Below are 24,579 nucleotides of genomic sequence, written 5' to 3' on the forward strand. Positions count from 1 at the left end.
TAAGAATAAAATAGGTTTATTAGAGCTATTTGGCATAAAGTAATCAAGACTGAGCAACTTGAAGAACTATTTGTATACCATGGCAATATTCTCGCTGACTTGAAGTTACTGAAGTACAAAAGACGACATACAAAAAGATGCATGCCTCATCTGCCTCTGGTTTTTATTGGGACCCGAGATGAACGCGACATCCTTGGACAGTCAGACAAGATAGACAGCACGCCGTGTGCATATATATGTATATATAACATGTACTGTACACATTTTACTGTTAACACACCTGAAGTTCACTCACACATTATCAATTACTTGCTCTAATTCTATGAGAATTTTGCCGGGGGGCGGGGGGGGAAGGGGGGCAGGTTGCCGAAGCTTTCAGGCTTTGCAGGGAGCTACGGGATAACCAGTGGGAATCCTGTGCTCCGGCGCCTCGGGTACAAGCCGCTGCATGCTGCCCTCTCCCGCTGCGGAAGGTGCGGAGACGAGGGGTGGAGGAGGCTGAACACGGCCCGAGCTCCAGGGAGAGGATCCCCGAGCTCTGGGATGGCACAGGGCTGCTGTCGAGCACTGGTAAATCCCAGCTCCTCCACAGAGGACTTGTATCTTTTTTCATTTCAGCTTTTTTTTTTTTCTTCGTTTCAGCATTTGGTTAAGCGTGACTCTCTGCTGTAGCTGCACAGAGGTTTAAACTACAAATGGAAACAAGATGCTTTGTTCCTAAAATCCTGAATTTCATTACAAAAGCTGGTGCTTAGATAGCGATTGCTTTTAATTAAAAAACAAAGCAAGACGAATTCTTTCATGAAAATACTCCCAGGGCATCAGGTGGAAGGTACACAATCGCTCTCCGCTGGACAGTGAAGTAAGGGGTTGGTCTGGAGCATCCCGGTCCCCAGAGCAGTGGCAGCGCTGAGAAGAGCTGGGTGGCACAGGCTGCCCTCCGCGCCTCGGCCGCTGCGGTGGCCCCGGGGCGAGCTCTGCCGTGGCCGGGACCCCGACTGCCGCGGGGAGGGCAAGGGCACCCCACATCCAGTTTGGGCTGTCCCCACCTCGCAGTGTTTTCTGCGCAAGAGCCAAGTGGAGCTACTCTCTGGAGCCCGGACGCTTCTTATTTTCTGAGCACGGGCATCTACCCACTTTTTTATTTTGTCAGCAAAGGGGAAGAACACATGTTCCTCATCTCACAGGCTTCTTCTACGCTTGAAACTTAACTACAGGTTTTGGCCCTTTTATAGAGGCAGAGGTTCATGGACACAGGACGAAGGGGAGAAAACAACTGACCTAAATCCAATTTTTAGAGATACATCCCATTGATGAGGTAATCGGACTCTTCAGATGTAATGGGTCGAGCTTTTTTAAGCTTCTGTCTCACTAAACGCAGTCTGCAAGCAACCATAAGCAGCAGCAAAGCAGTGATGGCCAAGCCTAAGGCTAAGGGTAACACAGCACCTACAACGAGGTTAAGAGAAATTACGCTTTATTTAATACAGTGTGAAATCAGTAGAGAAAACACGAAACTTTTCTTTAAAAATACAGCTAGTCTATCATTTAGGTGCTAACGTGTGGAGCAACTCCTGCTGAGAAACAAAACTGTATGATCATACAAGTTAGGATCAGTTCAGAATAGGGAAGTACATTATTCGATTATTGACTGTAGTATCTGGATGTATAGCACCTGACTGAAAAACTAACATAATCCAAAATGAATTCACGTGTCTGGTCTTACCTGTTTCTGGGACTGGACGACCACCTCCAAGCTGATCTCTCTTTGGCGCAATTATGCCATTCCCATTTTTATCATCCGTTCTTTTCCCTGAGGAACTGTTGTCTGCACAAAGTCAAGCAAGATAAATGCACAATTAAGTTCAGTGACTCGGGAAGACTTATCCACAGGACACTAGAATTATATAATGGGAAAGCGCTTAAATTTAGGGAAAAAACCCCACAGTTTAAGGACTTCTGACTCCTATTGTGTAACTTGAATTTTTGAAATAATGTGAAACTAAAGCTAAAATGTAAATTCCATTTTGCATCGCAAACCACAGCGCATCTCAACCAAAGCCAAGTGTGCCATTTCCCCCGGAAAAAAAGATGGCTATAAATTCTCTTTCACAAACTTCCATAATGGGGTATTGACCAATCTGAGCTAAAACATTACTGAAGCAGTTAGCTATATATAGGTGAAAATAGGCCCATTTCAAGTTATGTCGATCTCCACCCTTGGATCTTGTAAAGCAGGAAACACATAGGTTGGCTACAAAAATTACCTTAGTTTTCCCTGTTACCCGACACATACAGACGCAGAACTTATATACTTGGAAGACACAAAAATACGTGGGGAGAACATTCCAAAGAGGATGACTTGGAGTCACTTCAGCTTTGTGTAGTACAGCAGATAAAGCAGAGCACCGTAACTACGCAAGAAGAGGCAACGCGTAGTTTGCTGGCAGGAAGCGTTCAGCTTGGGAGTGCAGGCGGCGGCAGTTTTTGCTTCACGGGAGCCAAGAGAAACTCCGCTGGGACTCCCTCCTCCTGCCCTCCCGCTGAAGTCCTACACCAATAGCTATGGGGACACTTTGTGCGAGAGTGACAGCTTAATCCACCAACACACCCTTGCAAAAGTCAGAAATACGCCTATGTTTTTAACTGTAATGGCTGTATTTGTTTTCTACTGATAAATATTGAAGAGCACTTTGACTGTGCTGTGATATATTTGCTGGCAGCCCTCAGAACTGTGACAATGCCAGTGGAAACATACTATGCCGCAAGATCTGTAAAAATATGACTGTGAAACATTGTAATTGGAATTACATGTAGTGGTGGGCGTTAAGGAAGTGTTTGAGTCAATTAGCTTGGAACAGGCAGCACGAGCAACCCCCATCCGCCACCGCCAGCTCTGATGTGCCACACAACGCGTCCCTGTCAGTGCCAGCAGCAAATACACACGAGCATTAATTAAAGCTTAAATTGCTTCATCGATACTGGTGTGGGGTTCGCGCTAAGGTCCCCACTCTAAGGCACAATACAGCCTTCCAAGCTCTGGCTTTACTGCCCTGCTGGTATGGCTTGGGGTGCGAAAACACAAACTTCACCTGCTAGGAAATGCCTTGGAAAGAAGCCGCAGCCCTCCGTCTCATCCGGGCTCTTTAAGTCGTTCTGGCATGCAAAGGGGACTTCAGGCAACCCTAAGTGTAAACTCTGCTGGCTTTAAGGCACCTGTATGTATCAGAGCTGTGCAAAATAACCTGAATGTAACTGAGACCAAAACCAGCAGCTGTCTTCTGCTTCTGTCTGCCCCAAATGAAATTAAATTAATATTTGTCTTTATTTTGGAAATACCCAAAGGACATCGGCTCGTCTTAGAGCTGCTCCAGCCCATATGACAAGGCTGGATCTAAAGGCCTGTTTTCCTGACATTTGAGTAAAGGCAATATTTAAGTCAACTGCTTGTAAAGACATTTGGCAAGTATATCTGAATATGGAGAGGAGTTTAGCAGGAAAGTTTTGGAAGGGTAGAAGAATAACAGACTTGTTATTCTTTTTGTTAATACTTGTGGCTGTTCTTACAGGACTGGGGAGGCCATCAGAGTCAATACTGCTCAACATTTTTTATGTTATCCACTGGAAAACAGAGGGATTTCCCCAAACAGGTTTAGGAGTCCGACATAAAACGTGTTATATGGGTTTAGTTTTATTTTCACTTGCTCTTCATTTTCTAGTCTGTGCCTAGGAAATAGCAATTTATTAATTTATAGCCCTTTCCAGTTACCCTAAATTAGAGATGTAGGTAACGGCCATTGCTGTTGATGCCTCCCCAGCAAAAACATGACTCGGGCTTGGGCAGGCAGTCAAACCCCATAATCCCAGCCTGGAACAACACCGAACAACAGCTGGCGCAGGCAGCCTGGGGAAGGAGAGGTAGAGACCCCATGCCAGGGGAATGCAAAGCTCTCATGGTGATTCATACACTCGGGTTGGCTATGCTGGGGAGCGCAAATCTTCAGGCTGCTTGTGAAGTCAACCCCTCTGCATGACCGCGGTTGCTAAACTGGCTGCTGCTGCTTAGAAACCAGCCCGTTGCTGACTCCAGCGTGCTTTGCTGCAACTATATTTTTGCTATATTCATTTACAAGCGCAGCAGTGTGAGAATATGCAGCTGGGCTTGAAGGCTTCCCTGGAAAGGGACGGTGGGGCACTTCGAGGACAGCCATGCAGAAGGGCTGTGCTGGCCTTGGGAGGAGCTGCGGTCTGGGTTACTTCACTCCAGAGATATGTCTGCAAAGGGAAAGGACTCCTTTATTGACATCAAATGTCTCTTCCTGCATCTGCTCCCAACTATGGAAGAAAATGTTTGGCCTTCCAGCTTGGGCAAAAGTAAACCATGAGCCTTTTTCAGAAGACTCCACGCCCTGAGTGCCTGAGGAGGTTATCTCTAAGTTGGAGATGCCTGGACACGTTCCTGTCCAACCTGCTCTAGGTGACCCTGCTCTGGCAGAGAGGTTGGACTAGACGATCTCCAGAGGTCCCTTCCAACCCCTACCCTTCTGTAAGTTGGACTCGGTGCTCCCTGGAGTCACCCTGCTGTAGAAGAATCCCGCTGGAAAGGCAGCAGTGCGGAACAAGATTCACCCATTGTCAACAATGAATGATTTTTGGGTTTTTTGGGTTTGGTTTTTTTTTTCTTTTCCCCACCTTTACTGTGACTAGATCCCCTGCTAGGTCAGGCAGAAGTTTTAAACAGTCCTTAAGTACATTGGACTTGCATATTTTGACATTTTCATACTTAAGCGTAAATCCTTAAAAAGCTTGTATAAAGTCAGAGCCAAACATGAGGGGCTACTGGAGTAAAGAACACAAGTTAAGGGAAATTGGGAACAGAGAAACTCTTAGGAGAAAATGGATTCTAGGACAAATTTCCCCTAGTATTATCTTCATAGGCAGAAAGCTCATGTTCCTGCTGTGAGGAACTATCCCACAGCCCAAAACACTGCAGCTTTGCCCAGCTCCTTTTAAAACAGAGAAAAGATGGTCCTTGACTAGGAGGTCCCTTTATTGGACATCTTTATTGGATTATTCTCAGAGATGAAAGCTGCTTATGGGGTGGTAAGTAGCAGAAGGGACCCGTCTTTATTGGCACGGTAACCACCACTGTAATAAAAACAAATGTAAAAAACCCAACAAAGCAACTCCCCCATCCTGCAACTTCTTGGGAAAAACTTCTGTTTTTTACAAGTCAGCTGAAAGCTCCACTGTGTCTAGCCGCCACCTAGAGTGTGCCACATGTTGTCTCTGGTAGGTAAATTACCCTTGATATTAACACCTTCTCTTGCTCTGCCTTGCAGTCACTGGATCTAAGAGCATCACGTTTTCCTTCCTGGCTTATATTGCCATGATGATCTGCAAATGCCAACTAAGAAATAAGACAAATGTAGCCCTGAATGGAGCGCTCTCAAGTGAAAAGATGGAACCTGTACTGCCGCTGTAAAGCAATATCCCTTAATATGTATCTTAAGTAAACAGCTTTTCACCATGTTGACATTAAAGTCATTAAAGCTTTATTTATTTAAAATAGTATATCAGGAGCCTGGATGTTTGCAAAGTCAACTCTAGGCCAGCAAGCTTCGTTATTGGTCCAACAATGACCTTTACACCGTGACTCAGAGGCACAGGCTCTGCCTTGGCACCAGCACTGGGTCCGGCACTGTCTCAGGAGAGAGTCCGTCCCAGAACAGGATTTCTGCCAGTGGAGTCGCTGAACTTTTGAGGCTGCTGATATGATTTCTGTTCAGTGCTGCTTTCCTCTCCTCAAAAATGCCTCTGGCAATTATTGCCCTCCTGAACACTTTTCCAGACAGGCTTCACGGAGCTGCTCCAGTGTTTCTGTGTCTCTCATTTTTGTAGCACCTAATTATTAGATTTGGTCTGTAACCTTCTTGGGATGGTAGTGATGGAGAGAAATCTAATTAATGGATCTGGGTGGATTTTTAGGAACAGGTTAGATGCATGTCTCCTCAACTCAATAATGACTATGGTGCTTGCCAGTGGGGCAGGACTTGAACCTCTCTGGACCTCTGGGAATCATTAACATACAGCATGTGACCCTTAGAATCATAGAATGTGTTGGGTTGGAAGCGACCTTTAAAGGTCATCTAGTCCAACCACCCTGCAGTGAGCAGGGACATCTTTAACTAGATCAGGTTGCTCAGAGCCTCATCAAGCCTGGCCTTGAATGTCTCCAGGGATGGGGCCTCCACCACCTCTGGGGGCAACCTGTTCCAGTGTCTCACCACCCTCACTGTAAAGAACTTCTTCCTAATGTCTAATCTAAACCTACCCTGCTCTAGTTTAAAACCATTGCCCTTCGTCCTATCGATACATGACCTTGCAAACAGCCCCTCCCCAGCTTTCCTGTAGGCCCCCTTCAGGTACTGGAAGGCCGCTATAAGGTCTCCCTGGAGCCTTCTCTTCTCTTAATGGAGTTTAAGTCTGCATGAGAAGACAGCAACTCAGAGCAGATTTTGGCAGTTGCCTTTTGGACCCAGGTACCTAAAACCTCTTCATGTCCCACCACATACACCTTCTTTGGAACTGATCCGTAGGTGATTAAAAAACTCGCTGAGCTGTTTGCTTCTTTTTTGGTTTAAATTATTGGGCTCCTGGGTCAGTAAGGACTGGGTCCTTCTATTCCACAAGGAAATCCTTAAGTATCATTTAACTGAAAATAAATTCTGACTGAGCCTTGTCAAAAGAGTAACATTAAAACCACAAGAATTAAACCCCGACATGGGCAGCTGGAAATCTTGCCTGTTTAAAATTAAAAAGATTACAGCAGCTTCTGGCAGTACACTAATCACTCAACCCCCATCACATTTTTTACGTTTTATACTAATTTTTTTCTTTTATTGTCTACTGCTGTGCAAAAGGCTACCTTGAGAGTAAAACTGGTGCAAGGAAGTCACTATGCAATGGGTAAACAGACTATGCAAAAGTGCCACGCTTTTACATGCATTTCCAATTATAACCTCTGATTACAGGTTGCCAAAGTTGGTGACCTCAATCCTGGTTCTACTCCTGGATTCACAAGCCCGATGGTTTTTGAAACCTACTTAGCAGCTGACTTTCCACTGGAGCTTGCAATGCCCTCTGGCAATTTGATGTTTAGTTTGGGTGGCCCTGTATCAGGTGTCACTCAGGTCTATGCCACTGAGAAGGGTTTGGGGCAGACCTCAAAATTGTAAGTCATTCATGTAAGGAGCATCTACATGTGAGGTCATCTACACAGCCAGAGAAGGGGGAGTCATCTGAGAAAGGATTTTGCTACCAGTTCCCACACATTCACTAAGGCAGTCAAATTCTTGAAGAAGGTTGTTTTCACTGCCTTTGGGGTCTTCACAGATAAAATACAAGCATCTGAAGAAATGTCAAAGTGCTAACCAGGGAGGTGCCCTTTACAAGAGTCAGCAGCAGAGGGCACTGAGCACTGCTCTGTTGTAAGGAGAAAGTTAAGCTGTTTATAATTAGCTGATTCTTGGGCAGCAAGAATCAGTCTGAACTCTGAAGAAATAAAAGTGGGAGGTCTCGCACTCATTTTAGGCTCTGTACACGCAGTTTTGCTTTCATTCCCTTGCCATTTCAGATAATTCTAATTCACCAGCAAGAACCTTAAAAGACATCCCAGTTTCATTGCAGCTTCTGGAGTTTTCCCAAGGCCAGGGTTGGTGACTCCGCCGGTAACATCACCACACGCTGACTCCCGACAGGCTTGCAGCCACTAGGGAGAATACTACTGGGGACCCGGGGTTGCTTGTTACCAAAGACTGCGACTAGTCTATAGTGATAAAAGATTTCTCCTGCCCTGGAGATACAGTTCAGAAAAAAAGTGCCAATAATAATCAAGATATTACTATTACTTCAGGGGAAAAAAAAAAAGTCATTGATTAGCACCAGGAGAGATGCAATTACTACCACCCAAGTTGAACAGTATTTTGTTATGTTCTCCTGAAGCTAACCCCCTACAGATTTAAAGAGCCGTATACATCAGCTTACATAGCTGAACCTGTGGCAGAAGTTTTATTTAGCTTGCTGCACGTTTTGTTCCTTAATATTGTATACTTCTCCCGGCATTTCTACATTTTAACTTTCTTTTTGCACCTGGTAAGAACCAGACTCGACTTTATAAAGCAATACCTAGTTGTAACTTAATTGTTACAAGCTTCTTTTTTATTCTGTACATTTGCAAATTTTTACCCTTAGCCAGGCACCAAAAGACAATTTAATGAAATTTAAGGTGGAAGACATTTTCTCTCTTTAAAGAGAATGATTTATTGAAACCAATTCATTTCAATTCTTACCTGGCACAAATCCACTGATTTGTTTCTTTGGTCCCTGAGAAAGCGATTGGTTAGACATGTCTGCATCCACTGAGAGAAGCGGCTGATTTCTGGCAGTGGCTTTCAGGGTGTTTTCTGCAGAGAAGTTTTCATCCATGTTTTCTGTCAGTCCCACAGTCCTTTGCTGGGTAGTGCCAAGGGCCGCGTGAGTCACCGTCTTCCGGCCTGGGCTGACTGTGTTAACAGAAACAAAAATCATAATTTTTATATAGAATTGATGGGAATGGGAGTGTTCTGATGGAAGACCCTGCGATATGGGCTTTGAGGCAGGCTAAACAAGTTCATCAGGTCCAGACATATGATGAAATGTGAGTTCCAGGCACATAGCAAGTTAACAATTTGCCTGCTGTCAGTTCTTAAGCAAGAGTATGCAAGTGAACCCTCAAGTAAAATCCAGCAACTGAAGTATCAAGGAAATAGTGGCTAGCCATCGTGCCAATTCACCCTCTGATGATTTTTGTTCACTTAGCCGAGTGTGGGCACATACTGAGGATGACTAATGAAAGCGAAGAGAGCAACGGTGAATCAACTGGTTCCCCGGCGTGCTCACACTCCCAGTGTTTCAGAGTCTTGCCAGGTGCGTAACCGCACTTGGAAGGGAACCTCTGAGACACCCTTTCAGGTCAAGACCAGGGTCCTTGTCTCCAGAATCATCGTGAAAGTAAAGAACTCTAACACAAAATCTGTCGTTTGGGGACGTTTGTCAGTTTTGATACGCTTTGAAGAAAAGGGATTTAATTTCTGAGCATCTGCTGTATGCGGACGTTACACCTTCCCGTGCGCTATTTCCGATGAAAGGCTCTACGGTGGGCACAAGCCGCTTGTCACGGGCAGAGAGGCCACAGAAGGGGCATCATTTCCCTCCGGTCACTCAGGCTACAGGTACTCTTCACAATCTAGGCTGTGGCCCGGTGCACTTACGGTTCTGGCAGAAGGTTTCATCCGATCCATCAGGGCACTGTCTCACGCCATCGCAAGCAAACGTGATGTCAATGCAGCAGCCATCGTCACAGATAAACTGGTAGCGAGAGCAAACCCCGACACAGGCTGTTGAGAAACGGTTCCCAAATTACCAAAAGAGACATCCAAGCAGTAAATACTGAGTCAGTGACTAAAAGCTGCAGCACCAAGCAAAAAGCAAAATGATGCTGTGTCCAGAAGGACCACGAACAAGGCAGAAAGCTGAAGAAAGGCCAGGCTCAGCTATATGACGCTATTTTGACACACAAGCTAATACAGCTAATAGCTGTTCCTGGCACCCTCACCACTATTCTGTCAACCTTGTTTTACTACAGGAATACTCAACCTGGAGGCTGTTGCACCCTACACCTTGTGCAGCGCCCCTACGGCACTTTAAACTCTGCTGGCTTAAGCCGAAAGGAGATCTTCCCTGGCTTTAAAAACCTAAGACAGTCCTAAAAATAAATAAATGAAATCTCTATGGCTGTAACTGCATCTCTCCAACACGTAATTCCTACTACATACCCATCCTGTATTTCTGACAATACGTTATTTTACATGCATGCATATGGACTATATGGGATCTTTTATGGCATGTTTTCTGCAACCTAATTAAAATGCTAAAAGAATGCTTGTCATTTATTTACATCAATAATGTAAATCCGACGCGGCACACGCCAGAACAGGACTAAACACAAGGTCTCACAAGTGACCTTCACCAGAAAGAACTAATTGCTGCCTGCTTTAATATTTAGATTCCCCTGGAAATGGAGAGTGTCCCTGGACATTTAATTTTGCACGCTCAAAGCTCTCCGGAAAACCATTCTCACCTTGTAATTATCAAGTGTTTAGTTTATATCCATGCTTTTGTCTTTCCAACAGTGGTGTAGTTCATTGCTTTGTAAAGCACTATCAAATTCAGTCGTTGGTTAATGCTGTAACGGCAAATCGATTTGCATAAGGAAGGCACGGCCTTTGGTTATTATCCTGCAATGTACCAAAAAGCTGCGCGATGCCGACCATCGTATGGCAGGAACACAGGTGCCTATTTAAAACCCCTAAAATCATACTTAGAAAATGCATCTCTCGAACTTCAGCACTAATAATAGCCCCGGTCTTGTGTGCATTAAGGCACTGTGGACTGGTTTAACTACAGCAGTAGCACTTGAATTGCAAACGGGCTTGGGGAATTAGAAGAGGAAAAAAGGCAGCAAATCCTCTGTGTGCTCCTCCCAGGAGAGACCACAGAAACCCACCGCAGCAAACAGAGAAATCAGCAAATCTCTCTGGCTGCTTTAGCTGGACTAAACATTAACAAATGCAACTCTATCACCCATTACTAGAATACAGGCATTATTAAACAGACTCATAACTAATTTTTTTGTAACACCGATTTATTGCCACTGGGACTACCCTCCCACGTAGAGATATCGCTCTGGTGCAAGAGCAAAGTTTTTACTGGTTCAGCTGAATGTAGCTGTGATGCCAGTTTAACCTTTACCGTGTGCCAGAGCGGCAGATCCGTATTAGCAACTTGCTAATTACAATGTAATTAGAAGTTATTACATTCAAGAGTGCAGAATTGACAGCCAGTGAAATCTAACTTACTCTCTACCTTTTATGCTTCTTACATGTTTCTGGAGCTCAGATTTTTAAAATGATGGGTCAATTCCAGTTTTACTTTCCCCAGTAACATAAGGCTTTGATAACAACCATTACACAGAAAAGCTGAAATGCATGAAAACAAGGGACCATCCCATCTTTTCGACTGCAGATGCAGGCCAATATTACTGTACGATTGTGTGCCACACCTACTATTAACTGGGTTGAGCTGTGTTTTCCTTATCACACAAGCCTTGTCACATCCCACACGCTGTCCGACTATACAATGAACTGTGACGATGTGCCTGATACATGTGGCAATATCTCGTTCGGGGGTTGGACTAGATGATCTCCAGAGGTCCCTTCCAACCCTATGGTTCTGATTTTTCCAACCCTGCACGCTTATTAGCAATACAAGGGTGAACATTTAAATGCTTGAAAGTATTACTGCTGTAACAAACAATTGATGCTTGCTTGCTTCCTCCGTTCGAAACAGCAATTCAAACCTGAGGGAGATGTCATTATGTAATGAATAAGGGCAAAATAACACACTAGAAATGGAGAATAAGACTTCTGCCTCCATCCAGACCCTTGCTCTGAGTGTCACAGCCCGGGTGTCACACACAGACAACGGCTCCAGTCATTTTCTCACCTACTGCAGAATGAACCATGGGCAGAACGGTCACAGAGACGTTGTCAGAGCTCCGCTGACCTGCGGTGTCTGTCACGGTTAGCTGGAAAATATACCCGCCTTCCTGGACGTGAGACAGTTTCAGTGTTCCTGGCTGGGGGACCTGATAAAAGAAACATAGTGAAAAAATATTGGTATAAAGGATCTGTCCATAAACTTCTAGGAATAGGGAGCTCATTTCTGCACAATGATTTTCACACAGGTTAAATACTTCTCTTAAGTCTAGCCAGCCCAATCAAGCATGTGTATCAACCTGTAATGTTTTGGCCTTTTTTTTTTTTTTGCATCAATTTGTAAAAATAAATAAACACGCTTGACATGTAGGCACTGTTTTTGTGGTACACTCAATTACCTGGAGCTGTGGATCTTAGCACTGGAGAATAAACAGAACCATAAATTTAAGTCAATTTTTCGATAGTTAGAAATGTAATTTTAGAGGGTAGGCAGTAAAATATTTTGCTCTCTATCGAGTTAGTCTTTAGACAATATACATGTATTCACATAAGTTACTTTTGCTATACATTGATTTATGAAAAGGTGACCGATAGCATTGTTTTATTAATAAGACTGCCCACCTCTGCTCAGTCTGACATTTCAGGTAGTCACTTGCAACTTTTACAAATTGCCAGACTGAATTTTTCCACACCTCACGCTGAATTTCCATGCCTTGCTCTGAACTGCAAATAATTTCTCACATGACTTTCTGAAACCTAATATTTAGATCACTCACTAGAAATATATAGAAAACCAATTTAAATTGTATTAGATCATTAAAAAATTAGTAAAGTAACTTATTTTATGCTAATTTAAAACAGGTGCCAAACTGGCATTACAACTGTTACTTAGAAATAAGTTTTTATAAAATGACTGTAGTATTTGTATCAAATGCTGAACTTTTTCTAACCTTGTGACAATTACTACTCACAAATAACTCCAGCTGTCCGAGAATTCAGTAATACATACTTCAGTAACTACAAAGAAGCCCTGCAGGTTTATTGAACGTGTAGTGTATTTTTACAAATGAAGCATACAGGGCTATCTTTCTAAGTAACTGAAAGGTACATTAAAAGCCTCTGTGACTACCTTTAATATTAAAACCAGAATTCAAGAAAGACATCTGGTTTTGCTTATTTATAGTTGGTTTTCATACCTAGAAGAGACGGGAATTTTCGATAAATAATACAGTCCTAGACCTATCTTTATAGCACGGTGTACTGACAAATTCATTTTTCTCATCTGGTAAGTGAATTTCCTAACTGAAACTTCTTTTCTTTTCTATTTATTCTAATGCACTCAGTTATCTGATCTTGCTGTTGATTACCTCCTGATGGAGTATGTGGCACCTTAGAACTCTATTCTTTATTGTATTACAGAAGTTAATATGAATCATAAAATCATAGAATGGTTAGAGTTGGAAGGGACCTTAAAGACCACCTATTTCCACCCCCCCTGCCATGGGCAGGGACACCTCCCACTAGCCCAGGCTGCTCAAAGCCCCATCCAGCCTGGCCTTCAACACTTCCAGGAATGGGGCATCCACAGCTTCTCTGGGCAACATGTTCCAGTGTCTCACTACCTAAGAGTAAAGAATTTGTTCCTAACATTTAATCTAAATCTCCCCTCTTTCAGCTTGAAACCGTTACCCCTCGTCCTATTGCTATACTGATAGAGAGTCCCTCCCTGTCTTTTCTGTAGGCCCTCTTCAGGTACTGGAAGGCCACTATAAGGTCTCCCCAGAGCCTTGTCTTCTCCAGGCTGAACAACCCCAACTGTCTCAGCCTGTCCTCATAGGAGAGGTGCTCCAGCCCTCTGATCATTTTTGTGGCCCTCTGCTGGACCCGTTCCAACAGGTCCATGTCCTTCTTATGTTGGAGACCCCAGGGCTGGACGCAGTACTCTAGGTGGGGGTCTCACCAGAGCAGAGCAGAGGGGCAGAATCCCCTCCCTCGACCTGCTGGCCACGCTTCTGATGCGGCCCAGGATGCGGTTGGCTCTCTGGGCTGCGAGCGCGCTTTGCTGGCTCATGTTGAGCTTCTCATCCACCAACACCCCCAAGTCCTTCTTCTCAGGGCTGCTCTCAAGCCATTCTCTGCCTAGTTGTATTTGCATTCTAAAAAACATCTGCTGCTGTTTAGTCAGAGATGACTTCTGGGAGAGCAAGTATGGTATTTAAAACTCGTGAGCCGTGGAGCCCAACTCTCTTCTCAGTGCAGAGAAATACCACTGACTCTTGAATACATCGCCACTCCTCCTGGTGACCTCTGTGCTTTCTCCGTCCTGCCCTGAAGAATGCCTGACTGGACCTTCTTTCTTACAAGCTCTGGCTCAAACTAGACAGTAAATTTCCAGATAATCAGCATTTAAAAAGCCCAAGAATTGCCCACAAGTGTCACAGAGCTGTGCAGCTACAGCATGTGGGTAGCAATCTGAGAAGCAAATTATCTAAGAAGCAATAATCAGTCACAATAGAAAAAAATTTCCACTGGCTTCCTTCTACAATATGACAAGATCTCTTTATAGCAGTCCTTCCCCCTCCTGTGCCTTCTATTTATTCTTTGGTACATAAATGCAGTGCAACAGCTGCCTTTTATCTTATTTAAACACTCGTAGCTATGGATTCGTATATAGTTTTCTAAGAATAGATGACATGAAATCCAGTAACTTCAGGATAGCAACTAAAGCACTAAAGATAGCAACTGAAGATTGTACAAATAATCAAATACTAATTCAGCTCTAAAAATTAAATTATCATGGATAATCACCAGGGTACCTATCTGTGAGAGAAAACCCCACCCATTTGAACACAATGGAAAAATATCTATCTAAACATAAACCTGTGTCAAGATCGTTTTCATTTATCAAATACAAAGAAATCACCAAGATTAATGTTAATTTTGCAGGTTTAAATAAATATAAGACTGGTGCCTGTTTTATGGAGTGACTCTGAGTAAAAGTAAAAACATGAACTTTAATTTTTTTTTAATTAATTTCTAATTTTTGTGTTACTCTAGGTATATTACTACATCACAGATACATTTAAAGAGTGTTTGATTGCTATTTACAGAAAATAGTGCTACATAGGGCCAGATTAACAATTCTTGATAATAAAATGTTCGTTTTATCCAGACAGTATCTAGCAACTATTCTTAAAGCTTCATTCAGGTTTTTTCTGTGTATTATGCTGTTTGCACTCCTTATGAAAGCCTTTTGACTTTTTAATTTTCAAGCCAATAAAATAATAAATGAAGATAAACAAAACTCACAGTGGTTTTTGACATAGTTTCAAATTGCAATACAGCCTCCAGTAATTCAGGACTGGCTGACCATAGTCACCCTTCCACAGATGTGGATCTTGCAGTATAAGATAAAACTCGCGAAAGTACGTAGCACTGTCTGAACTCACACTTTTGCACACCCCTGCTGTGTTTTCTGCAAGGCATATGGTTATAAAAAATTACTTGTGCGTAAATTTCGGTAACTATTCACCAGAGAAACCCACTGTCTTCTAAGGGTTCATCCAGCAGCATGTTTCCTAACCATCACATGGTGATTTTCAATTACCTACACACCACCTACACTGCCCTCCAGGAGACTAAGGAATAACTAATTGCTCCGTTGACTTCTTCCATGGATGACATTTTTAGGCTTCAATGCAGTTAGCTACCTCTCTATGTTGGGCAAAACTCTCGTTTGCTCCACCATTACAATTCTTGAGTAACTTTGCTGATACTGGTAGTTTGTCCAACTTGTCTTTGACGTTGCTGAGCTGAGCGGACATAAGCAGCGACCGTCAGGTACCGCTCATGGTGGCACTGCCCCACACGGCCTCTTGGGTTTTGGACTGTTTCCATTGCTCGTCCTGTGTCCTGTTTAAACTCTTCCCATCCATCAGCAGCATCTCAGCAACAGCAAGGTCTATGGTCCACACCCTCGTCCCTTTACATGTCCCTCCTGCTGTAGGTGGAGTCCCTGCTGAGCCCTGAATACTGTGGGCTATGAACAGACTGCGAGTACACTCTATTGATTTGAGACATTTTTCCTTTCCTTTTCTCCCACTCCTAGAGCATTCACAAAGAAGAGCAGGATGGAGAATCCCTCTCTTGATGGTTAATTTTAAGTTGAACCCAAATTGCAGAGATGCACAGAAATTGTACAGATGCAAAAACCAGTATTTCAAGATATCTCATAAGGTCTACATCACACATTTCTTTGCAGTGTCTCCATAAGTATTGACAGAAGACTTGTTGGTGAAAATATCTTATTATCTTTAGTAACTGAATTACTAAGGTGTCTCTAACCTGGATCACAGAAGCCAAAATCCAAGTGCAGTGAGCACATACAATGGTGAAATAGAGCAGAGCTGAAATACAATAGAGTAGTAGCATCCACTGGTTTGCTACTGGCTGTCTCACGCCATCCTGGATACAGATGGACTGTATAAAACACCAGAAATAATCACTGGAACAACCTCCCCAGGGACATGGTAGAGTCCCCATCACTGGAGGTTTTCAAAATGCGACTGGACCGGGCACTAGATAATCTCATCTAGGCTCCCTGACCCACAAAAGGTTGGACCAGATGATCTTTTGAGATCCCTTCCAACCTGGGCTGCTCTATGGTTCTATGAAATACATGCTCAAGTTGTACAGTCATCTTAATTTTGGCACCCGGTAGCCATATCCATTGGAATACATTTAATATTTTTACTGCTAGATGTAAAACTGTGCTATAATGAACACAACAATCTGTGGATGACTGTCCACGTGCAAAGCTGCGTGTGTACCTTCATTTCAACCGATGAGTCACCTTGCAGCAGCGTCCACTCATACTGCACAATTCCATGGTCATCTGAGCTTTCTCGGCCATCCAAAAGCACCCAGTCGACAGGTGACTGCAGCACAATATCTTGTCCCGCCTTGCACCGCGGAGGCTCGTCGTATTCTTCTTCAATAAAAAAATAGAGAATCTCAGTTATTTATCAGGGGAAGCTGAGTGACTATTTATATAAAACATATTTTTTCTTGGTTAAGGTATTGAATCACCACTGTGCAACTTCCTGAAAGATAGGATATATTCATTAATGCATATTTTGTTAAGCAAAATAGTATCCACTTAAATTTTAGTTAACTGTGCCATGTCTTCAGGAAGTAACTGCTACATGAGAAGCACATGGCATAGAAAGCCTCTCTTTCTATGTACGGATGTTTCACTAATGCAACAGGATTGTTAGCGTCAGCGCGTTTTGTTTAATCTGAACTAAGGAAAATGGATTTAAATATGAATTACATACATATTCAGGTGGCAGTTACTGCACATCTTTTTAGCACTCTGCATAACTTAATACTCTTTTAGTGTCTTTTTATAATACATCAGTACAGGAGTGAAAGATTTATTTAACATAAGCCGGCATCCTGGTGCAGCAGTGCACAGTAACATAATGATTAAAAATAATCAGAAACGACCACTGATTTTAAGTGCCTAATTTAAGACATTCAAAGCTTGATTTTCAGACTATTCAGGATTTGTAGCATTTTGCTATATGCAAAGTACAATTCCTTTTGATTAAAATTGTGAATACTAAGTACTTTTGCCAATCCGACCAACCCTGGAGGTACTTAAAAGACATGTAGACGTGGTGCTGAGGGCCATGGTTTAGTGGTAGACTTGGCAATGTTAGGTTAACGGTTGGACTCGATGATCTTAAGGGTCTTTTCCAACCTAAATATGAGAAAAAACTTCTTTACGGTGAGAGTGACAGAGCACTGGAACAGGCTGCCCAGGGAGGTTGTGGAGTCCCCTTCTCTGGAGACTTTCAAGACCTGCCTGGATGCAGTCCTGAGTGATGTGCTCTAGGCAATCCTGCTCTGGCAGGGGAGTTGGACCAGATGATCTCTAGAGGTCCCTTCCAACTCTGAAAAATTCCGTGATTCTGTAAATGACTCTATGATTCTATGTTAAGTGACATGGCCCGTGAGAAGTGGTTTAAGTCATTTGCTCTGCAACCTTCAGGCACCCTCGGGAAGAGAGAGGGATAAAATCTAGTTCTACAAGTCAGCATTTGACTGCGTTAGCCACAAGATCGCATCTTTCTGCAGTTCCCTGCCCAAGCTTCATTCCTTCTCTGGGCATGAGATGTCCGGCCCCCTGAAATGCCAAGGTGCTTTCTGCTCTTCCACCTCTGCAAAGGATTCCCTGTAAAGGATATCGATGTTAAGCTCAGAAAAGCACCCATTGAACACAAGGCTGTAGCTTCACTCATTGTGGGCAGAGCTGCACAAGGGAAGAAAAGGAGCTTCCCCATCAGTGCAGGGATTCTCCCTTGCTTGTGCTCTGCTCTGGTTTCAAGAACTCGCTCGAAGACGCGGAGCTCATCGGAACAATGAGATAATTTTTTATCACTGACTAAATGGCAAACTTTGTATTTCTTGTTTTTCTCAGGAGTAGGTAAGGCATAGAAAACTTCAAGGTAAGTGCCTTACATTAGGGAAACATACAAATAACTGAAACCAGCACAGCCCATTCTTCCACTTCTACCTTGCAGAGAGGTTTCATGTCACCTGTCTGGTTTAAATGACTTGATCAATGCCCCGCAGAGGCAGAGAGAAGCCCCACTTCTCCTGGGCCCTAAGAAATAAGGGTATTCTTTTCCCAGACTAACTTTATACTCCAACAGCCTGAGTTGCAATGGCAGGACCACTTCACGTTGGGGCAGGTCACAGAAATTCACGTCAGCTCTTTGCTAAAGATGAGTGAGGGACTACACTCAGGCCTCTGGTCCCAAAGGATGGAGGCACGATGCCTTTGCTTGGAAGCCACCAGAACATCTTCAGAAACGCAAATCAATGGCAAATCAGCTCCTCTTTTGCTCTAGTAAAGAAAAAAAACTGGCCCGAGAGAGACATCTGGTATGGGAGGAGAGAGCCTGTGGAGCTACAGAGAAGTTTTAAGCAATGGAATACGTTATCCTTAGCGAGTGAAAGACCTCCAAATCTGGGGAACACATGCTTCTAAGAAGTCAGCATAAAAAGCAAGGAGGCATAGTCAGGAACCACTTACAATCACTGCTCATGGGAGTAAAGGACTATCAGCCACAGGTTAGCAGAAAAATCAAGCTCTTTTAACTTCTGTTTCTAACTTTTCTTTAGGTTGAATGTAAAAAAGCAATACGAAACTCAGATACCAGATGAACACTCTGAGATGCTGGCTGCTTTCCAGAAAAGGGGCTGCATCTTTACAAGCAACACTTTTTTCTTAGGGGGGGAACAGGACAGGCTTAATTTATTCTGCTTCCTCCATCCTTTATATAGACTTGGCCTGCTGATAATGAAGCTGCCAGCGGGCTGTCTGAATGAAGGCTTTGTTACAAAAGGTTATTTCACTGCCAATTCCTGAATGTCTTTGATATCAGTTTACCTTAGTGTTGAATCCTCCCATTGCTCACCGCTAGTGAGTAGCACAGAAGGAAAGTCAGACATTTCTGGTGAGGCACTCAAGTCCTCTTACTTTCTACACCAAATATTTAAAAATTTGCCTAACAAAGGCAAAACCAACTGCCTCTTCTTTCAGTGCAGGCACAAGGGGTTTCATTGTTAACACAGCACCAACTGCCTGGAAGCGCAAAGTAAATCCACGGCCAAACCAGCACAAACTGGGTGTAAAGTGAAGGACTGGGATTTACACTGAAATGTTTGGTCTCAAAAACTCATCCCACCACTGACTGGTCTGGAAGTACACAGAGATACATTTGATCTGAAGAATACAGATCTGTCGTTAATTGCTCCCAGAATTAAATAGGAAATTGGGGTTTGTTTACTGAAGATCCTTAACAGAAATGAAACCACAACACCCTGGAGATCCCTGTATACTAGTGCTCAGAAATATTTTGGAATTATAAGGACACCGTGTTTATGGATAAATGTTGGTTCAGGATTATCAAAAAGAAAACAGCAGAAGACTCAACACCCCAGTACTCCACAAAAAAAGCTGAAACCAGCAGGTAAAATATGATCCCCTTACAAAAGAAAACCTCAAAACGCAAAGCTCTCTCCTAAATTTCCTAAATTCAGTCGTGGGGTGATACAAGGGAAGAGAGATGTGTCTTCATCGTCCTGTGATGATGCGCTGTTGTCCAGGTTATTTTTCAATGTAGTTCAAGAACGCAGTGGTAACATAACATCAGAAAGCAAAATAATTCAATCTTAATTTTATGTTGCCTGGTCTATGTCACGGCTGACAGATGTTTGAATAAAAGTTCATTCTCCTTCGTGGCTCTGTGTCAGCTCCAGTGTAATTGCATTAAGAAGTCATAATCCCCTGTTTCCGATACCACCATCACCCACAAGACTTTTAAATAAACCCAACAGGACACAAAGCAATTTGCAGATTAGGAACTGAAATGGCCTTGCAAGCCCAGTGCTGATAGTCATGAAAGCTACCTAAAAGGCAAGGCATTCAAGAATTCAAGGAATTCCAGATTTCTAATAGACAGAGTATCATTTGAACAGTAGTATTATTTATATTGTGCCATAACTGCACTCTACATTAGGGCCAGATTTTAATGGAATTAAGGCAGTTCAAAATTATGAAGAATATTTGAAGATATTTTCCAAGGTTTTCAAAGAAGCCTAATTCTCTGTGAATTTGATGCAAAATCTAGTCTTAAGCCTTCTATCTCGCAAATAGTACGGTGGATCTAATACTTCCCCCATTGAAAATGTCAAAATCATACCTTGGGTTTTTCTGGCATCTTAAGATCATTACTGCCACAAGTTCCTCCCTGTAGCTCTCTAGTTTACCTGTCCACCCACTTGGCAAAAAATACTTAAGCATCGTAACTCCTGTAAAAATTGTCCTCTCTTGTCTCCAGGGGATTCCCACTGGCATTCTCATAAAACAGGCAGGACTGGACAGAGGATCAAGCCTGAGGTCTCCCCTGCCAAGGGAGCAGTAATAGCAGGTGCCATCTGGAGACACTGCTTTCGTTCACACCACCACTAGGTTTTCTTCACATTGAGTGCAGTGGCTAATTTACTTCAGTTGAGATATATCGCTGAAGAAGATGAAGAAGAGGACATTTAGGAAAGTCGAAGGAAGGTAGTGAAATTAAGACAAAATGAATTAAGATGCAACTGTTTTAACAACAGGAGGTGGGGGAGCGCAAGGAAGTTCTTTGGATCAGATGCTGGGAAACAGACTCCAAATTTAGAAATCCAGACTTGTTTTCATCTGCAGCTGTTTGCTCTGGATTATGTTGTTCTAAAACACGCTCCAGGGCTGAAGAAACTGCTGCTTTTTGATATGGCCCAGACTCCAGCTGCAGTGATACGGAGTCTCCATGCTGCTTTTGGGCTACCTGTGAGACATCCTTCTCTTCTTCAGCCTAGCTCCCGAGTTCTTAGGCAGAGAAAATTCTAAATTCACCGAATGAGAAACCCACTCAGGTGATAACACTTGGCCAGGATCCCCCAGAAGAAGGAAGGGTACGTACTTGCCCTCAAGCTACTGCACCAGGTTCTGGCGTGGCTGGCACTCGCCGTTCGCTCCCTCCGGGATGCCCAGCACCCGCAGCTCCCCCGGGCAACCGGACCCTGCAGCCGGGACCCCTCTGATCCCCAGGGGGGTGCGGGGCCCCTGAACACGCTCACCCCACCGCCCGGCTCCCAGCCCCCGCCCGGCTCCCACCGCCTCGGCAGAGGCAGAGGTACGAGGGCCGGGCTGTCCCAGCTCGCATCCCCCCGGAGACCCCGCACTCCGGGGCACGGCTGAGCCGCCTCTCCCGGCTCGGGGAGGGGGGGGGTCCTGCCCGGACTTCCTCGTCCTTCCCCACCGCGGAGGCGATGCCTCACGACACGGGCGCCCCTTCCCGGCGTCGGGGCAGGGGCACGGATGGTCTCCCCCCGCCCCGGCCCGCTCCCCCGCGGCGCCGGGCGGCAAATGGCGGCGGCGCCGCGGCGGCGAACGGGCCCGACCGCCGGCCCTGCCCGCCCCCGCTGCCGCCATTTCCCTCCCGCCGCGGGGCCGCCGCTCCCCGGTCCAGGCGCGGCCCCGCCCGGTGCCAGCCCTCCCCGCGCCAACCCATCTTGGGCCACCCCGACGCCCAAGGCGGCGGCTCTTACCCGGCGGCGGGGCCAGTCCGGCGGGCCGGCGGCTGTAGGTGCTGTAGCCGCGGTGCGGGGCGAAGCGGCAGACAGGACGGCCGCGGTGGGTGCAGTTGAACAGGTAGCAGCCCAGCTCCCCCCCGGCCGCCGCCGCCGCCGCCGCCGCCCGCGGCCGGCCGGGCCCCTGCACCACGGCCAGCGTGCAGCGCGGATCGGCGCAGCAGGCGTCCAGGCACTGCCGCCAGCCCGCCACGCCGGCGGGGGCCCGCAGGAAGGTGGCGCCGGCCGCGATGGAGTCCTTGGTGCGGATGATGGAGTCGGGCCTGGCGGAGAAGCTGCTGCTGCCGCCGCACCGCTCCCCCCCGCCGCCGCCGCCGCCGCCCGCCACCGCCGGCGTCCCCGGCTCCTCCTGCTGCAGCTGCCGGCGAAACTCCTCCAGCAGCGACTCCACGCCCGAGATCTGCGAGCGCAGGTCGGCCAGCGGCGCCGCGCACCGCCCGCCCGGCAGCACGGCCCGCCCGCCCAGCGCCGCCAGCAGCACCAGCACCAGCGCCGCCATGGCCCCAGGCGGCGGCGGCGGCGGCGGCGCACAGGCGGGAGGGGCGGCGGGAGCGGCTCCCCCCGCCGGCACCCGCGAGGGCGGCGCGGCGGCGCTCAGCACCCGCCGCCCTGAACAGCTCCGCCGGGCGGGGCTGCCCCGGCCACGCCCCCCGCCACGCCCCCCGACCACACCACGCCCCCCCGCGGGCCGAGCCTCCGGGCCAGGGGGCCGGTCCCCTCCGCGCCGGCCCTTCCCAGCCTCTAAAAGAAGCGGTTTTCTCTGAAAAAAGTGCTCTAAATGCGCCTCGGTCCCTTGGCAAACGCATCACGGAAACTTCCGCGCACGTCGTTTAGCCGCTTGCGCAAGCCACCGGGTGTAAATACTCGTTTACAAATAAGGGAGTCCACGCAGCGAGGTGGCACCTATGGAGCATTGGGGTAAGTGCCCACTGAAAACGCTGGTGGTTTCTAAAGTACATCAGTTGCGTGAACATGAGCAAACAAACAAAAAAACTCCCCAAACTGGGGAGGGCTCCATCCCAGGTATAGTGTTTCTGCTCAGAAATTAAACAAAAAAAAAAGAAAAAAAGCACTCAATAGTAACGTAACGAGCAAAGCTGTGACTTCTTCAGTTTTAGCAAAAAAATTCCAGATGGGGTCTTAACCACCCAAGATGGTGGTGAAGAACTGCTCATGCAAGTTTTTGAAGTAAAGGCTAAATGAGTTTTAGAGAAATGCTCCATGTTAAAAAAATATCAGCTTTACATCTGTCACAACTTTTGTTTTAATTTTCTTATGAAATTAAGGCTGATTCTGTGACACAAATTAATAACAGAATGGCTTCCCTGAAAATCAGCAAGCCCCAGAACATCTGCCTCGTTCTTTTATTGTCAGATGGATGGAACCTGGAAGCACTGGAATGGCACACTGAGAACTATCTAATGGCATTAGGAAAGATAAACATGGCAGTGAGTGTGTAGAGCTGGTGAGGGGCTTTGCAGGGCATACGAAGGGGTGGTGCATGTATTTTTTCTTTAGTAATGAGACGTCTGGTGGTAATTCTGTGTTTTCATATTGATTGGTTTCATTCTTGCAAGCCTCTTTAAGTGTAGGCTCCTACATTTCTTGAGTTACTGGAAAAGTTTTAATAGCTGCATCAAAAAATGATCATTACAGCAGGATATTTTGAATATCCTTCATATTTTTGGGGTTGTTTTAGGCCATGTTCCCAGCATAACTCAGAATTGCCTCCAAAACAAATCTACTTTAACGTTCTGCCATCACAGGCCCATAGGTGTTGCCTAGGAAATTTGCATGCAGCTTACAGTTTGGATTATGATTTTACCTCTTCCTCCTCCAAATCACTGTAGTTCAGTGATTCTTTGAAGCAGTTGGCCCATCAGCAGTGAAGCTTCTGAAAATTGCTTTTCTCTGGCTATGTGCTCTGTGGGTTCTCTAAATTTCTAGAATTATGTTTTTGAGACTTTCCATTTCCTATCAAATTGAGATGATGCAGTCAAAGGTTATAGGAGGATGGAGCAGCTGGACAGTAAGATGATATAATCCTCACTTCCTTTGATAATCATCAGGCCGAACTGCCATGATTCTATTGTTTGGGAAAATTTTGGAGAGGTAATCAACCTATTCATAACAGAGATACTGTCTGTGAAGCACTGATTTGCCAGCAGTGACACTGGTTTGCGACTGCTCTGCCATTGTACCCTCTCATACTACTTGTGCTGCCAGAATGTAAAAAATAAATAAAGCTCGTGCCACCATTATGGCAGCTGAAGTTGGCAGAGGGAGCAAATACACCAGGCCAACACATCCTCATAGTCACCAAAGATTTGGGGCTCCGCTTCTTGGGCAGAGGGTCCCAGTTCTGGAGCAGCACACAGCCAGTGTTGATTAGCGGCGGCCCGTTTACAGGGCATAGAGGGTTGCTCATGCCACCATTCTTGGTCTATCCAGTTCTACCAGAAAGAAGCCCTGGTTGGGGGTGATGGTGGCCCCTGGTTGTCAGTGATGGTGACAGCACCTCTGGAGAGGCAGGTTGTTCTTGCAGAAACCACTGAGAAAAATGTTGACTTTCTGTTGCTTTATGATGAGGAAGTCATGGTTGGAAGGTGTCCCCAGGGTGAGCAGACTCTCTTCAAGCAGGTGGGCATGTAAGAGGTAAAGAAGGGTATGGCTAAAGAGAAGTAACTGTGCTGCTGGTTTGCTTCAGTGGCACTTACTTTTGCCTGGTTGATGGTTAGTAGATGTCAGAGTGTTTTGCTGAGTTGGGATAAGGATGACA

The 24,579-nt window shown here is 45.4% G+C and overlaps 1 protein-coding gene across 2 annotated transcripts; it reads right to left on the reverse strand.

The window, feature by feature from the left end:
* On the reverse strand, positions 1 to 22,491 carry LRP11 (LDL receptor related protein 11). 2 transcript variants are annotated; one of them, XM_074580394.1, is made up of 7 exons: positions 21,759 to 22,491; positions 16,427 to 16,587; positions 11,605 to 11,746; positions 9,312 to 9,437; positions 8,352 to 8,564; positions 1,727 to 1,828; positions 1 to 1,449 (listed from the first exon to the last, which is right to left on the reverse strand). In XM_074580394.1, exons 1-7 carry the CDS (start codon positions 22,297 to 22,299, stop codon positions 1,295 to 1,297), a joined length of 1,440 nt encoding a protein of 479 aa, XP_074436495.1. In that variant the 5' UTR covers positions 22,300 to 22,491; the 3' UTR covers positions 1 to 1,294. The 2 variants fall into 2 exon arrangements, with proteins under 2 accessions (XP_074436495.1, XP_074436494.1); XM_074580393.1 differs by having other exon boundaries at positions 16,427 to 16,584; positions 21,759 to 22,412.
* Positions 22,492 to 24,579: the final 2,088 nt, after the last annotated feature.

Source organism: Larus michahellis, chromosome 3, assembly GCF_964199755.1.
Source record: "Larus michahellis chromosome 3, bLarMic1.1, whole genome shotgun sequence".
NCBI lineage: Eukaryota > Metazoa > Chordata > Aves > Charadriiformes > Laridae > Larus > Larus michahellis.

Bases quoted from the DNA above. Each gene is read 5' to 3' on its own strand.
- LRP11 (XM_074580394.1), bottom strand. From the start codon at position 22,299: ATGGCGGCGCTGGTGCTGGTGCTGCTGGCGGCGCTGGGCGGGCGGGCC. The intron at 16,588-21,758 runs GTAAGAGCCGCC...TTTTTATTGAAG, and splicing joins CGGACTGGCCCCGCCGCCGG to AAGAATACGACGAGCCTCCG. The intron at 11,747-16,426 runs GTACACACGCAG...TTCTTTTATCAG, and splicing joins ACTCATCGGTTGAAATGAAG to GTCCCCCAGCCAGGAACACT.